Source organism: Notamacropus eugenii, chromosome 6 (assembly GCF_028372415.1).
Source record: "Notamacropus eugenii isolate mMacEug1 chromosome 6, mMacEug1.pri_v2, whole genome shotgun sequence".
Taxonomy (NCBI): domain Eukaryota; kingdom Metazoa; phylum Chordata; class Mammalia; order Diprotodontia; family Macropodidae; genus Notamacropus; species Notamacropus eugenii.
The window spans coordinates 133,891,269-133,908,515 of NC_092877.1; the positions used below are offsets into that span (position 1 = coordinate 133,891,269).

Below are 17,247 nucleotides of genomic sequence, written 5' to 3' on the forward strand. Positions count from 1 at the left end.
AGAGCTTAACAAATATAATCTATTATTTTATTTTTCTTTAGGTCCATTTTATTGGTGGCTGGGGAGTAAGAAAAGGTCTCCAGCCTTGCGATTTCTACCACTCCCTCCACTGAAGCAGTGGAGCTTTTATTTAGATTGTGACTTGGCCATAGATACCAGGCAGGACATGAATCCAAGTCTTCCTTTCACTAAGACATCTCTACCACTTTCCTGTGCCATGTTGTCTTTCTTGAGATCTTTATTTCAACTTTCTTTAAAGGTTCAAATCATTTTAGAAACTAGATGGGCAGCAGTTTGCTATTTTCTGGTGTGCCCCACCTCACAGCATTGTTGAAATGATTAATGGCTAACATTGAGGTTTTTTTTTTTTTTGGTTTATTTCTGATTTTCAGAGTTCCTGAACTTCTTGAAGCCACCCTACCCCATCAGCCCTCTGCTTGCACTGACTTAAACCTTCCAAAGAATGGATGTCTCTGGAACAAACACAGGGAGAAAGGTCTAAATTAGGGACAATTTTTTAGCTTTGTTTTCATTTTCCATTTATTTCCATTGACAGTCAGTTACTGGGTAGTACAAGAATGACATTTTTATTCATAGAAATGACATTAATAGTAGTTCAGTAATAAACGAGAGCAGTGCAGGGCTAACCGTAATAGTGTACCCATTTACCAAGGCATTCAGGATTTCAAATAAAACTTCACAATAAATAAAGGAGAAGGCATAGCTTAAAACACAACCAAGCAAAAATAGACCAACAAGAACAACACAAAAATGTGACTTAAAAAACTTTCTTATGCTAAGAATAAAAGTTATAATGAAATCATGCACAGGGATGGGGGAATTAACAGTGAACATCATAACAAACCATTTGGCAAATAAGGAAAACATTCAAGTATCTGGGAAGAGATTGCGGGGTGTGGGAGGAGATTAGGATACATATCCAGGAAAAATCAAGTTCTATTTACTACCTTAGGAGAGACACCCAAGTGGCTCTCTGTGTCAGTCCAGAGTTGAGCCTAGGAAGGCAATAAGCAAACGACTGATTCCATTGTCTTTAGCACCTTTAACTAGTTGCAAGGATGGACTGAAACTCAGTGCTGGCATTGATTTTGGAACGAACATGAATGCTTTGAGACAAATGGATTCTTTCAAGAGTTGAGGTTTCACTTACACCAACATGAGTCCAAGTCACTAACCAAGCACAAGAAGTGTGGTTGGGGAATACAGGATAAAACAAAGGAAGATAGTAAGAAAAACAAAGTTAAAGTTCACCAAAGTTGCTCATTTATTATTCCAAGAATTCAGTTTCAAAACACAATGGAAACTGAGGGCTAGATAATACTTCAGTGGGGCTGATTCTGCAACAAGATGCTTATTTTTCTTTAAAAACCAAAAACCCAACACAAACAAACAAGTAATAGGAAGCAGTACCCTCATCTGTTGTGGCTAGATGATATGCCAGAATCAAATAGTGGCTGGTTTTTATATACTTAGGGAAGACATGCTTGCCATGGGAGTAGAAAAATAAAATTTATTTGTTAAATTACACATAAATATAAGGTACAAATGTATTTTTAAAATACAGATTAAGATAATCACACTTGCATTGTGTACATATGAAAATACAGTATTTAATATTCCATATACACAGACACATTTATGATAAATGCAACACATTGGCAATGCCAGTTCTGTCTTTTTTTCCCCTTTCCTTGTTTCCATAAAAATGGAAAAAAGATGCTTTTTCTTTTTCAAGCTTCTCTAGCTCTGTCGAACATCTTGTAGCAGCTTGTTAATCTCTGCCACCAGCTCACTGGCATCCATGAGTTCATGCTTCCCATCATTGAGATGGTTGAGTACATTATCAAAATCATCTTCCTCATAATTTTCAGGGATCTCTTCCATGGCAGGAAGCCATTTGGAAGAAGGCTGCACGCTTGAGTGAGTCCCTAGGGTGGGTCCCGTGGTGTTGGCAGGATTTTGGAAATGGGTACTGGCTGCCCAGGCTGCCACCCCTTGTGGGTAACCCACAGTCTTGGCTGGTAGAGTTCCCTTTCGACGCTCTAATGAATTGGCCCGATCCACCTCACTGCACTCAGTGTAGGTGTCCAGAGATGGAGGTAACAGGCGCTGAAACACACTGCTCATTTCAGAGAGCAAAGACGACGTGCATGTGTCCCCAGTATCTTCTTCATTCTGCACGTCTTTCCCAAAGGTGGAAAAACTCTTCTTTTTTTCACCAGAATCAAGGGGCTGGGATTCCTCTTCTAGACTCTGATGAGGGTGCTGGGGTTGTGGCTGGGATGGAAATTCTTCTCCTGGGATGAACATGTTGCTTCGATAATCAGAAGATGGGGAAGGAAGTGGTGGCATCCAACATTGGTCTGAGTGTCCCAGGATTCTGCATTCATCTGTGCATAGTCGCATCGCTGCAATCACAAAAGATGTTCCAGGTTAATAGTCCATGTTAGCCAAATGTCTGAGTCATAAAGGGCATTTATGCAGAAAACGGAAAGTGTGATTAAAAAATATTTAAATTATAGTGATGATGACTGACAGGTATAGCACTTCAAGATTTACCTTGATATATATGTCTTTTGAACCTTACAACAACCAAGTAGCATACGTACTATAAGTTTTATTAATTCCACCTTTACAGATAAAAAAACCTGAGCTTTAATAAGCTTAAAGTGACATAGTATCAACATGAGTTAACAGAGAATACAGTGATATCTGGAAGGAGCCTTAGAGCTTAGCTAGTGCAGCCCTCCCATTTTGCAGATGAGAAAACTGAAAAACTCAATGAGGTTAAAGTGGTTTGATTATAGTCATACAACCACTAAGGGCTGAGAGATGTGATTGGACCTCAGATCTTCCAGATTACAAGTACAATACTCTAATGTTTCCTGAGTCTGGAATTACTTCAGGAAGATCTTCCTAAGTGGCTGTCAGCAATTCCATTTCCCTAAATCCATTTTCCCCAATAATAATGATGATGGACTCTAGTGATTTAAGGTTTTCAAAGGACTTTAAAATATTATCTCATTTTATCCTCACTGTAACCTTGGAAGGTAGACGCTATTATTTCCATTTTACAATTGAGGAAACTAAGGCAAACAGTGATTAAATGGCCTTCTAGGATCATACAGCTATTAAGTATCTGAAAGAGAATTTAAATTGAGTCCTTCCTGACTTCAAGCCTTATGCTCTATCCACTGCTTTTGCTAGCTAGCTCTAGGCAGCTGGTATATAAAATGTATAAGATATGAGAGAATCCTTCCACAATACAGAATATTATATGAACAATTGCTAGACAGTGGTATTTATTTACGTCCATTTCTACTTATGAAATAATTTCAGGGCATTCAACACTAAGGAGCTAAAGTGAGCGAAGATTTAGGAAACAGAAATTGTTAAGCAGAGTCTTGGGGATGAGATGACTATATGGAGCAAGGTTGTAATTGACATGAGGAGGGTGATGTCATGACTTGCAAGTGAATTGGAGTCAAGTGAGGCAGGGCTGTGTAAAATCACTAGCCTCACTTTCTCCTCCAAAGCCATCTGGGTCCAGTGGTAAGATACAGACCAGGAGGACAGGAGAGGGCCCTGGATGCAGTGGAAGGCCTTAGTCTTCTTAAGCTAAGGACCTCTCCAGGTCTCAGTTTGTCACTTGTTGCTTGGCTGATTTAAGTAATGACAATAGCCATTGTTTGCTGTATTTGTAAAAACAGAACTGGTGAGAATGAGTCCCTATTCCTTCATAAGCTTTGCAAATCCTCCTCAGCTCGCAGCTTTCCAGGGGACTTACCCCTTAGCCAAATTAACATTCATCACATCTTCTCCACAGTCCTGATTTGCTTGTTCTACAAGACAAGAACCTGAAATCCAAGCCCTTGCTAGCAATAAGTTCCTGATAGCAATTCAACTCTCCAGACCCTATTATTTTTTTTTCCTTTGGGAATACTCTCCTTCCTTTCAGGCAATTTCTAGTTAATTCTGTCTCCCTCTGCTAATTCAAGTCCTTCTCATCTTATATTTCGAATTTCTAAGCTAAGATTTCTGCCTTGTCTTTCTGTCTTCATCATCTTCTCTTTCCTTCAGTCCATTGCATCAGTTCAGCACATTGATTCCACACTTCATCAATCCTTCAAAAATTCAGAGATTCCATCAGGGTGGTTTTCCCTTTCATATTAATGAAATCAGAACCCCCTCCATGGCAGACCAATTCACAAATTTCTGTGGCCAAAAAGTTCATCACCCAGTTGTCAACTGTTTGGTAATAAGACAGAATTGGTCAAATTGACCAATTGATTTGGTCGAAAGAAGGTCTCTCTCTTTCTTTCTCTCTTTCTCTGTCTCTCTCTCTCTCTGTCTCTCTCTCTCTGTCTCTCTCTCTCTGTCTCTCTCTCTCTCTCGCTCTGTCTCTCTCTCTCTCACACACACACATGCACATGCAAACACACGCAAGTTTGATGTAGGAATATATGCACATGAATCATCTTTGATAAATATGCATTGCATCATATGACCAGGAATGATAGCAAGAATAGGAAGGAAGAAAAAGGAAAAGTCTAAGACATAAGTATTAACGCCTAGCCTATGAGAAACTCTGCAAGGAAGCTAGACTTCTGGAGGGAAGGGTTTGGTTCACCTTTTTCTATGTACCTCCAGTGCCTAGCACAATGATTGTAACATGGAATAAGACAATTAGAGCTATGTGGTACCTTATAGGTCACCTTGTCTACCTCTCTCCCCATTTTATAGATGAAAAAAAGTGTTAAATTAATGTACGTTTCATTGAATTGAATTGACAGAAAAGTAGGGCAGAGAGAGGAGGCAATGAGAGCCACTGGATTAAGTCTGCCATGAAATTCTAAAACTAAGGAGTGGAAATTAATTAATTAAGGTGAAGAGAGAGTTAAGTAAGGTCAATCTCCAACTTTATGGATTGCGGATGCATAGAAGGAGTTACCAGCTATTGGTCTCCATCTCTTATAACCAAAGAGGTTAAAAGAATAGGATCTTGCCTGGAATATTTCCATAACCTCTTACTTTGTGTTCCTAAATTCCATCCCCCACACATCTTCCCACAAATTTTCCAAAAGTACAGCTCTAACCACGTCACTCTCCTGCTCAGGAAGCTCATGGGGCTCCCTGTTGACTCAAAAAGAAAATGCAACCTCAATCTGGCCTTTCAAGCCCTCCACAGCCTGGCTCCAAACGTTCTAGACTTATTTCATATTATTCTTTTTTCCCTAGCCACTTTCAGCCAAACTGGCCTCCATAATTTTCCTTAAACTCAGAGTTGTACTTCCTGCCATGCCACTGCCTAGGTTGCTCTCTATGCCTGGGTTGCACTCTTATTTTATTTATAAAATCTTCCTTCTCCTTTAAGGCCCAGCTCAGAAGCCACTTGTCATGGAAAGTCTCTGTTAATCCTCCTGGCTTTCAGTGCTTTTCCCCTTCCTCACTTATTGAGAAAGAAGATTCAGAATGGATATAAAAGCTGACCACAGAGGTAGGAAGATTTGGGTTCAAGCTCTTTTGTGGCTCTGAAGAGGATACGTTAGGTCTAGTCAAAATTGTGTGTATCCATCCAGTCATCCTTCCTCATATGCATGTGTCCATGCATACATAGATATAATTACATATGTACATATACACATGTATTTCAGTTTTATAAAAGTGCTTTATATGTTTTACATTTTTAAGTAAAATATCATTACCATAATTCATAACAGATTGAACATATATATAAACACAAACCTTTTTATAAAGATATATATGTTGTTTTGGGACATAAGTGGCACAAAAATTTCCAAAGAATTGACTATATCTATTTTATCTACGTATGTATTTATATATGCAATACATATTTGTGCATATCTATATACATACATACATAGAATTCCCATTTACACATTACATCATCCAATACTATGTGAACTCCCTCAGAGCAGAGACCCCTTTTCCTTCTAGTATCTGCAGTGTTGAATACAATGTCTCATTCAAAAAATGTGAAAAGTTCATTGAATTTAAATGGTGAATTGAGTTAATAAATTGATGTTATTGAACAATGCTGGATGCCCCATTTGACAGTTTTAAAATAGAAGAGATAGATAGATAGATAATCTTATTATGTCCTTTCTGTCATATTTTCAGCAGGTAGGAATCCTAGCTTCATAAGCATAGAGGCAAAAGGGGACTTGGAGGTCACCTAACCCAACTCTCTCACTGAGCAGACAAAGAAATTAAACTCTGGAAAGAGGAGCAGGGCATAACGGAGGTTACCTGGGTAATAAACATCAGGGCTTCTATTTGTACCCAAGTCCTTTGATTCTAAATATAGAACCCTGGGAATAGACAAAATGTCATTGAACTTGCCTCTGTGATGTGTCCTTCTTCAGTTTTATAACTGGAAAATGCTTGAAATGTTTTACATTGTTAAATGAAGCATCATTCCTATTATTTATAATAGGAAAAATGCACATTCTTCTGGGAATCTTGAGTCGGGTCAAATTTCCAGAGAATTGAACACAGAGATAATGTGGTCAACAACATGGTGCCAAAGAATAAAACTGGGTTATTAAAGAGGTATATATTATACTAAGCATCAAAAGAGCAGCCTCTGCCCCATGAATATTTCAGAAGTATTAAAGGATATATACAATATGGCATAATTGTGAGTTCTGTACTAGGATTGGGGGAGATCAATGTTCTGTTCCTACTTCTGACAATGACTGCCTGTGTGACCCTAGATATTTGATTTTTTGGTGCTTCAGGCAATACCCCAGGAATGACTAATTAAGCTATAGGGAATAAGCAATCTATATTCCCATAGGAAGTCCTCATCCTGAGAGAAATTCTAGACTCTGAAGAAATTATAAATTCTTTGCATGTTAGAATGATAAGAAGTACTTTTCATCTTTACTGCACAAAGGAAAGATGAAGTATGCTGTATTGAACTAAGAGAAGGGAAAGGAGGTCAGCCTTCAAAAAAGAGTAAGTGAGAAAGAAGGAATCAAAGCAGTGATGAGGAGTATTTCCTCTACTTTAGTTAATATTTCTCATCTTTCCTCTAGGGCCTTAGCTGCTAACAAAATATTGAGATAAAAATGGAATATGAATACTCTCTCTGGATTTTCAGGTTTCAGTGCTACAAATATGACATAGCAATATTGGCTCATCTGTCAGTTTTAAAAGGCATACTCCATAAATGAATCTATGAGATAAATTGTCTAAGTGCTGTTATCCCCATTTTATAGATAAGGAAAACAAGGTAAAAAAAAAAAAAAAAGAGTTGAGAGACCTGCACAGAATCACATAGCTGGTAGGGCATAGTCTAGGAATTCAACCTAGTTTTTTGACTTCCAATCCAGCGTTCTGCTCAATAAACTAACAACTGCCTAGCACTCAATTTTTAGCATTTGAATAGGTGGGGAGGGGAAGGTGGAGAGATAAAAATGTTCTGTATCAGAAAAACTGACAAATATTTGGTTGTGAGGATGAGAGTGATGTGTCTGAATGACTATAAGGAGGCTGCCCTGATTTTTTTTCTTTATTGGGGGAAGGGGAATTATATATTAATTCACCAAGTTTTTAATAAACCTCTTTGTGCCAGGTTCTGTACTTGGGAATGCAGGTACATTGATAAACATGAGCTGGTTCCAGGTGTCAAGGAACTTATATTCTATTGAATGTGTCAGTTGGACAAGTAACCTGGGAACAGAGTTATAGAAGATTTTGAATGCCAAGATTTGTCAATAACCAGATCATCAAGGGATTTAGAGGAGAAAGGATTACCAGAAGTCATTTAGACCAATTCCTTGACTTTAAAAATCAGAAAACTGAAAGTAGGAGAGGTGAAGTCAAACTTTGCAGAGTGACTAAGAGAAAAAAAATGAGAAAAAAAACAAAAAAAGAACAAGGGCCAGGATCTGAATTCAGCTGTTGTGATTTCAAATTAGATAAAAGAGGGAAGAGACAGGCAATAAAGATACAAGATAGAAAGCTGTTGCATTAAACCATATGTATCTACTTATAAGAAAGAGACAAATGTCATCAGAATGATAGATACATCTAAGGAGAATTTTATGAGGTACTGAATGTTCATTTCACTCTATATCCAATCAGAAGATTCATTTACTGAATTACAGAATGCATATTTATGCATATCTATATACATATGTAGGTAGACAGCTATCCTCACAGTCAGGAAATCAGCTTCGAGTCACACCCCAACACATACATATTCATATCCCTGAGCAAGTAACTTAACCTCTTAGTGCTCCCATACAACTGCTAATACTGAAAGTTACAGAACAGGTGCTGATATACATTGATAGAAAAAGTTTCCACACTGGAAGCTCCCTATACCATTAAAAATAAGGTCCAGTACATACACATAAATGTGCCTTATGAGGTAAGTGAAACTGAAGTCTCCAAAGAAACTGCCTCATACATTGAAGATGCTATAAACTGCTTGAGAGGAAGGGATTTTTTTTTACCTTTCTCTGTATCTCTAGAACTTAGCATTGTTAAAGAATACTTGTTGACTGATCAACTGATGAAAGATACAGTACTATATGTTCAGTGGAAAGTGAATAAGACTGGGAAATGAAACCAAGGCCTCAAATCTCAACTCTATTGTCATCTTGATGAAGTAAATCACTCCTTTTTACTCTCTGTATCAACAAAATGAGTGTCAAACTAGATCGCTTAAAGTCCTTTCCAGCCACAAATCCTATATTTCTTGGCCTAATAATCTCAAAGCTCTACAATTCTGGGAGTCAGTGAATACATCTAATATCCCACAAGGGAGATTCTCAAGATGAGTGAAGAGGATTTGAGAAGCTCTATACAGATGGAAATGGAGTTATGACACCTCTGTGTCCTTCCAATTACCTAACAGGGCAAGGAAAAAACCCAGAAGAAGAGTGATAGGGTAAGCAAATACTAATATTCTGGATATGTTCACACGGAGCTTCCTTTGGAGATTTTGTGACTCTTAACTATATTCAAGAGCACCCTGAAGGGAGAAGGTGTTGAATTCAGAAAAGAAGGAAAGGACATCCTTTTTACATAAAGAGAGTGATTGGTATTTATCACTGCCCACAACACAACGTATGGACAATTATGGAAATACACTGAAGATACTTAAATAAGGAAATTTGATCTTGAATTAAAAACAGAGTTGACGATATCTTTTATAGAGTTCATGTTATGAGTGGGTACAATGAATTTATTGGCAACTTTCCCCAAAGCAAGGTTGTTTTCCTCTTTCCCCTCCAATCTAAATCAAGATTTGTTGGTTGTGTACTACTCTATTTTTTAAAATAGATAATGTTTGTGAGGAAAACATGATCTATGAATTGAATGATTCAATCTATTGTGCCCTATTTTATTCTTCTTTGGACAATCTTATCAAGATGATGATGATGATGATGATAAGCCATGTTAATCCTTCCCCAATTAATCTTCTCTTATAATATAGGAACCCTTTTGAAGAACAGAGGACCCTGAAATGGCTATTGTATTAGAAATAGAATGACTATTATATAGGTCACTGTCTCAATTAGATGGCTATAGCAGAGCCTATCCTTGAAATGTAGTGAATGGAAGAAAATAGGCCAAAAAGTGATTTATTCAATGACTAGTCAAACTATGGATTTGTATTTCCCTTAACATGTTAATGTGATTATGTATGATAGACACAATTTTCATATGTAATGCCACTGAGTTATTTTATACAATATTGGAAAGAACTGTAGATCTTGATTCTGAAAATGCCAGAAGATACAGAGTCCTAGACACCAGAAGACTTCTTGTCCAGGGTCGCTCAAACTTCCTGTTTCTAGGTCTCAGTATGTTCATCTATAATGTGAAGGGGATGGGCTAAGGCCTCAATGGTCCTTTCTGCCTCTGTGTTCTATGACTTGTGACCTTCTTGTCTACCTTTTTACCCTGCTTTTCTTAGCTTTTGCTTTAGTATCAGACACCAATTATTTATGTCTTCATTCCATAGTATTTACCAGGACTTAGAACAGCTTATTGAATTTCATTGTACCTCATTTTTTTCATTTTTAAGTGAAAATCATATTACACTTTAACCATTTTTCCACAACTAAAATTCAAGGGATATGCACTAATTCTCTGGGGCCTGTAGAAGTCTGTTTGCATCATAGTTCTAGAGTAGAGATTCTTAACCTGGATCCAAGAAGGAGAGAGGGAGAGATAGGAGGAGAGAGAGAGAAAGAGAGAGAAAGAGACAGAGAGAGACACAGAGAGACAGAGACAGAGACAGGGAGACAGAGAGAGACAGAGAGAGAGAGAGACAGAGAGAGAGAATTGCATTTTAATATGATTGGTTCCCTTTGCAATCCTATGTATATTATCATATACATTTGGGGTTCGTAGATTTCACCAGACTGCAAAAGGGATCCATGGCAAAACAAAATGTTAGTGATCATTGTTTTAGAGCAATGATGCTATATGTTATAAGAGATATTTTACATCTACAGGGTCATAAAGTTATTACAACTTTATCTATCTATCATTCTATCTATCTATATCTATCTATCTATCTACCTCTCTATCTATCTCTGTATCTATCTATCATCTATCTCTTTGAATGTGCCCTAAGGAAAAGCCAAGCACAATTGTGCTCATCCCCATGTAGCTGCATAATCTTCAAGTGAGCCTTGCTCTCTCAGGGCCCTCTCCCTCTTTCCCCAATGGGTTGGACCAAACAACTAGCAGTGGTAGTCAATCTGTTCTTCCCTTACTATGTTTAGAAACCAAAATATGGTATCTCTTGCTACACTTTAGCTTCTGGATCTGAAAAGCAGTTCCCAAGATAGGAAACATTTCTTCTTAATTATAGTTCTAGGCAAGACCATACACTAGGACAATAAGGCTACATGGAAATGTCCACCCAGTAATTTTAGAAAGAGAGCTCCATGGAGGTTTAGGGGTGGGGTACAGTGTCCTGCTTAAGGCCAATAGCTGCTAAAAGTAATTTTAAATTGTTTCATCCTAAGTGTCACCTTCCTCCCTGCTTTTGGAGATGACATATATTTATCTGGAGAGAATAGAGGGGGAAAAATGGAAAGAAGGAATTAAAGAGTGGGAAAAGCAAGAACATAAGGGGCCCAATGTTTTCACTCTACTGACATATCATTTAGAGAGTCCTGGAAATAGCTACTCATTACACAGCTATTCATTACATTCTTACCTGCAGGAATTCTTCCATCAGTGAGGAAGAGGTCACTGAAACCTTCCCCAAGTAGCCGGTCTATTGGAGAATCGCGACCCAGATCATAATCACTGTCCCCTGCTTCACTGTCACCCCGGCCACTGTCCTTCAAGCTGAATTTATCCATATCTTGAAGGGCATATCTATAGACAGATATCAGGTCATAATGAGTGTATGGATATTACTACTCAAAGTTGTCCATTTCTGTTTGAGGATACCACATAAGAAATAAGCAGAATCATAATAAATTTCTTACCTATAGCTCCTGGAGTATTTGTTTCCCCGAAAACTTGGTCGTGGCTGATATTGGCCCTGATGAAGCATGGAGAGAAGCTGAGAGACCTGCTGGAAGAAAGATAGTAAGCACCAAGTCCTAGAAATTAAATTCTGAATAACTGCTAGAACTATTTTGGGAAATAGGGGAACAATGAGGGTCCAGAACTATGATTTCATCAATCTGGAAAATACTTGATGTGAAATCTATTCTCTTATGCAAATCAGCAGCTCATCTATAACTCATAGCCAAGTTGCCTGGGGCATTGAAAGGTTATGTGATTTGCCTAGGGTCATGGAGCTAGTGTGTATAAGAAGCAAGACTTGAACCCAAGTTTTTCTGACCCTGAGGCCATCTTTCTATACACTGTACTGTACTGCCTCTCACAAGTTCAATATTATGGGGAAAAAAAGAGGAATTGGTTATTTCCTACTCCTTAGTGAACATGCTAGTTCAGCTTTAAAGTTTCACGGGCATAAAGAATACATTAGAGTCAGCATCTGCATGGTTCACTGCCTGTCACCAAAAGATAAACATTCTCAAGTCATTTCCCAGCAACTAAATCATAACCTCAAAGATCTTGCTAATTCAGTGTCAGCATCAATGGCAACTGAATTTAAAGATTTGTCAGTAATTAGATTTATTGGATTATTTCATTGAAAAACAGATTTCCTTTAAATAACTAATAGATCTATTTCTATTTCAGGGTCAGATCAAACAGATTGGCCTCTATTTCCAATTCAAGTGATCAATTATTGATATTAAGATACTGAGGGCATATTACGTAAGACTCTGGTCTACAAGATCTCCAAGTAAAATGATCACAGTACTATTATATCTGCCAAAAGGCTATTGCAACACCTATTGCAGACAGGAGAATTGGTTTACAATCCTGACTCTATCACCTTGCTGTGTTGGGTTATCTACTAAGTCTCTCTGGGCCTCTGTTGTCTCATCTGTAAAATGATGAGGTAACCTCTACAGCTTGAAAATTCATGATTTCATGTAAAATGTATTTGGACAGTAGGATTACTGATTCAGAGTTACAAGAATCTTCAATGGTCATCTAGTCTGAACTCATCATTTTACAGATGAGACCATCTGAGGCCCAAGATGATTAATTGACTTGCTCAAAGCCAAACAGGTTATTGGTGGATTTTGAATACAAGTACTATACTTACTCTAATTCCATTGCTATTTCACATAGAAGGAAAATGGAAAATAGTGTTCCTCACTCTAAATCTCTCTGTGTATATTTATATATGTGTATATTTATACATATATACATACATCTATAGTTTGTATATATAAACAGGTAATATAACACATATGCATGCACATGTATGTATATATACACACATGTGTATGTATATGTGTGCATACACATGTGCGCACACATATATGTGCATATGCTGTATATGCCGAGTGACCCTGGTCATTTAAATTCTCTTTACCTCAGTTTCATCATTTCTAATTTGAGGATATATTCGTGTGTCCATGCATATAATGCATATAGATAGATAGACCAATACCAGCTATTGTATGATATACACATGAGTATATGCATACCTACATCTATTTACCCACACACACATATGCATAAATATCCACATAAGTATACATATAAATGCACATCTATGTTATTTGTAGGTTTACTCTATTTTAATTGCCTTATATTGAATTTATATTATGCTCAATTTTCTATGGATTAAGAATAGAATATTTTTAGTATTTATAAAAACCATTTTAAGATTGAAATGTACTAATGCCCTAATTCTGGTTGTGTAATAATGAATGGACTTAGATGCCATAGTAGAGGATCTTACCTCAACAGCAGGAGTAGCATGAGTGAGTTCCAGTGAGAAATTCTCAGGCACATGGTTTGATGAGATTGTCACTAGGCTATTGAGTGACTGGTGGCTGTGGTGACTCTGTCGACTGCTCATCTGTCCTCTTTCCAGAGTGGGAGAAGAAGAAGGAGATGATCTATGATGGGATCTAATGGGCAAAGTGCCATTAATTGTAGGCACTAGAGTAATATCTCCTTTGTGAATCTGTCTGGAGGGTCTTTTTGGATGATGCTGGTAAGTAGATTCTGCAACCCTACAGTTGTAGGATCGGTTGTCTTTCTTTTCTCTGTTGCACCGGGTTGCAAAAAGAACCATGATGACCAATAAGACTGCACAGATAGCTCCCAAGGAGATAATAATTATCATAGAGACATCCATAGAGGTCTGACTAACCGAGGTCATTGCTGTACTTGTCACTGATTCAACAAACTCAAAAACTGAACACTTCAAAAATGCTTTGGTATGGAGCTGGGGACTGCCTTTATCTTGGACAAGTACAGTAAGCTCCCATTCAGTGTGTGGAGTGGACTCCATGCTCACATTGGTATAGATGTCACATGATTTGGGGTCTATGACAAATATATTGTCTTCATTGCCTGCTACTATGGAACAACTTAGTTCTGCATTCATACCAGAGTCCCGGTCTACAGCCCTTATTCTGGTAATATGGAAGCCACTTTCAGCCCCTTTAGGGATGGGGATTTCCGCTGAATTATTTCGAAGTGCAGGGCCTACAATCACAGGGATATTGTCATTTTCATCAATGATAGTGAGCACAACTGTGGTATTGCTGACAAGTTGGTTTGGACTTCCCCCATCCCTGGCTTCAACCACAAAAGCAATCTGACTTACTTCTTCATGATCAAAGATTCTGAGGGCATAGATGGCTCCATTAGATGGGTCGATGGTTACATAGGTAGTTATGGAACTTCCAAGAATAAAACTCTCCAAAATAGTATAGGTGACCTGTCCATTTTCTCCTAGGTCAGGATCAGTGGCTGTGACAGAAGTGATATATGCCCCCGGAGAATTATTCTCAGAGATGACAAATTCATATCGGCTTCTCTGGAAATGGGGTGGATTGTCATTTACATCATTGATTTGGACAGTGAAGTGTTTCACTGTTGAGAGACTAGGGGTTCCCCTGTCCTCTGCAATTACAGTCAAACTATATTCAGATCTCTTTTCTCTGTCCAGTGTGGCATTAGTCAAGATCAAATAATTATTTTCATAGGTCTTCTGAAGTTTAAAGTGACCATGTCCATGAAGTTTGCAAACTATTTCTCCATTCAGTCCAGAATCCTTGTCTTGTACCCTGACCAAAGCAACAAATGAGTCGATAGGATCCCCTTCAAAAACATAAGATATTTCCTCTTTGCCAGGAGACATCAGGTTTATGTTAATTTCAGGCTTATTGTCATTCACATCTACAACCTTAATGATGATTTTGCAGTGAGCTGGAATTGAATTGGGGCCCATATCCTGGGCCTGAGCATCAATTTCATAGGATTTGGTGGTCTCATAGTCCACTTGCTTGAAAAGGGTCAAATGGCCTCTTTCAGAATCAATCTTAAAAGTCTCTATAATTTTGGGAGACACATGACTGCTGAAGGAATACACAATTTTCCCATTAGCGCCCTCATCTGGATCAGTGGCATTCAGGTCTAGGAGTAAAGTCCCCACTGGGGAGTTCTCCAATAGCTGTATTACGTAAGATTGTTTCTCAAAAACAGGACTGTTGTCATTAGAGTCCGAAATGCTTATTTTGAGGATGGAAGATCCAGACCTCTGAGGCACTCCCATATCAGAGGCAGTGAGCTGGAGTTCATAGCTGGACTTCAGCTCCCTATCCAATTCTCTCACCACAATGAGCTCCGCATATTTCGCCCCATCCGTCCTAGTACGCACCTCGATACTAAAAAAGTCATTAGGAGATAGAGAGTACGTGTGGAGAGAGTTCTCCCCAACATCTGGATCGAACGCGCTATCCAAGGGTATCCGAGTCCCGACAGCTGCGCTCTCGGATATCTCAATGGGGATGAGAGGTCGGGAAAACTGGGGAGAATTGTCATTAATATCCAACACCTCCACTTCAATGTGGAAAAGCTGCAGATTATCCGTGGGCAGAGTGATCACATCGAACTCAATGGAACAGTTCAAGTTTTTCTGGCAGAGTTGTTCCCGGTCAATTTTCGCCCCTATGCTGATTTCCCCGTTATCCTCTCGGACTGTGAGTAAAGGAGAATTCCCCCTTTGCATCGCTCGGAATCGCACCGTAGTCGGATTAGGGAGTTTAAATAGAACATCAGCCACATCTTCCGAGAGTCTCGCAATGACCGAGCCAACCCTCTGTTCCTCATAAATCCTGTATTTCAAATTCTTGCCCAGCACGTCTCCCTTGAAAGACAACAGGGACAGTGCAAAAAAGCCTATAAAGTGCATCGTCCAACTCATTTGGTGCATTGGGTGAGTTTCTGCAATTCACCTCTCTCAAGAACTTGAAGAAAAGAAAAAAAAAGGAAAAAAAAAAGAAAACAATAGCAGTCCTTTTAACTTCCTCAGGACACTTAAACCCAGTCTACATCTGGTTCCTTAAACTTGAAGACCGCTCTTTCTAACCCAGTAGAACAATTAACCTTTCACAAACTTCTTATTAAAAAATATATATATATTTTAAAAAGAATTAAAAAGCCTGGTTTATACACACCATGTCAAGACTTCCAGCTCTGCTCTGCACGTAAGCTGATTCCAGGCATATCTTCTCCGCTGTTCCCTTTTCCAGGCAGAAATGTGTCACATCAGTCCTTCCTCCCTTGAGCAGTCCGTATCCATTAATGCAGGATGCCCGCCGAGCGAGTCTGCAGCGTATCTTTCCTGAGAGATCCTTTCCCCCTCTTTCACTGCTCGGCTGCAGACTAAACACCCTTGATTGCTGACTCCAGTCTAAAATCTGTATAACTTCAGTTCAACTCAGACAAAGCTTTTTTTGCCCGGCATGTGTTGAAACGCTTCCAGCCAATCAGCGCACTCCCAAATCAAAGGCTGGTGGAGTCACAAAAGAGGGAAAGAGAGAGGGAGAGGGAGAACAAGGGAGAGGGGGAGAGCTGGAAGATCCTGGGGGCTGGGGGAAGGGCTGGGGAGGCTGGAGGAGGATGATAGCTATTCCTTCCCTCTTGCCTTCTTTCCGCTGGGCTCCTCCCTCCCCTCCACCACACACCTCCCCCCCTTCATTTTACTGCATTCACTTTCTTAGAGCGTGCCACAACAAAGAGGAGACAAATTACTGAAGAAAAACTTTAAATCAACTTCGGGTCGTGTCTTTATTTATATGACACTTGAAATTGTTCTTGTAATCTTAATTAGGCTGCTTTCTTCTGCAAACATGCGATCATCATCCTTCTGCTCTGCATAGTTTTCAAGTCCTATTTTCACTTCTTTTCTTTCTTTCTGAGTGCATTTTGTTCCGAGAGGAGTTTAATAAAATGCAAGTGGGGGTTGGCTAGCTCTGGATATGCGGCTTCTCAATCCTCCCTCACTATTAATAGTTGGATCTTCCTGGTTTTATTTTTGAGGGGGGAGCAAATTGAGGTGCCCCCTCATTTTTTTTGTCCTTAAATAAAGTGCTGAAGCAACCTTTATTGAATAAATCAATGTCTTAAAGAGTCAACTTAGGAAGAAAAAAAGATCTTCCCTTATTTTCTGTTTCTTTTTCATTTTAATGCCATTCCTTCAAGACCTTGCTCCCAATTGACTAGCAGAAGAAAACTGTGGGATAGAGAAGTTACTTCATGACAACATATTCCATTTGCCCCCATCCCCTCTGCCTCCCTAGATTTCAGCACATGATCTACATCTATATGTGTTTATTT

The 17,247-nt window shown here is 38.7% G+C and overlaps 1 protein-coding gene across 3 annotated transcripts; it reads right to left on the reverse strand.

Moving 5' to 3' along the window:
• Nucleotides 1–513: 513 nt before the first annotated feature.
• On the reverse strand, nt 514–16,570 carry PCDH18 (protocadherin 18). 3 transcript variants are annotated; one of them, XM_072621050.1, is made up of 5 exons: nt 16,086–16,570; nt 13,355–15,875; nt 11,511–11,599; nt 11,234–11,397; nt 514–2,429 (listed from the first exon to the last, which is right to left on the reverse strand). In XM_072621050.1, exons 2-5 carry the CDS (start codon nt 15,839–15,841, stop codon nt 1,762–1,764), a joined length of 3,408 nt encoding a protein of 1,135 aa, XP_072477151.1. In that variant the 5' UTR covers nt 15,842–15,875; nt 16,086–16,570; the 3' UTR covers nt 514–1,761. The 3 variants fall into 3 exon arrangements, with proteins under 3 accessions (XP_072477151.1, XP_072477150.1, XP_072477152.1); XM_072621049.1 differs by having other exon boundaries at nt 13,355–16,570; XM_072621051.1 differs by having other exon boundaries at nt 11,511–11,596; nt 13,355–16,567.
• Nucleotides 16,571–17,247: the final 677 nt, after the last annotated feature.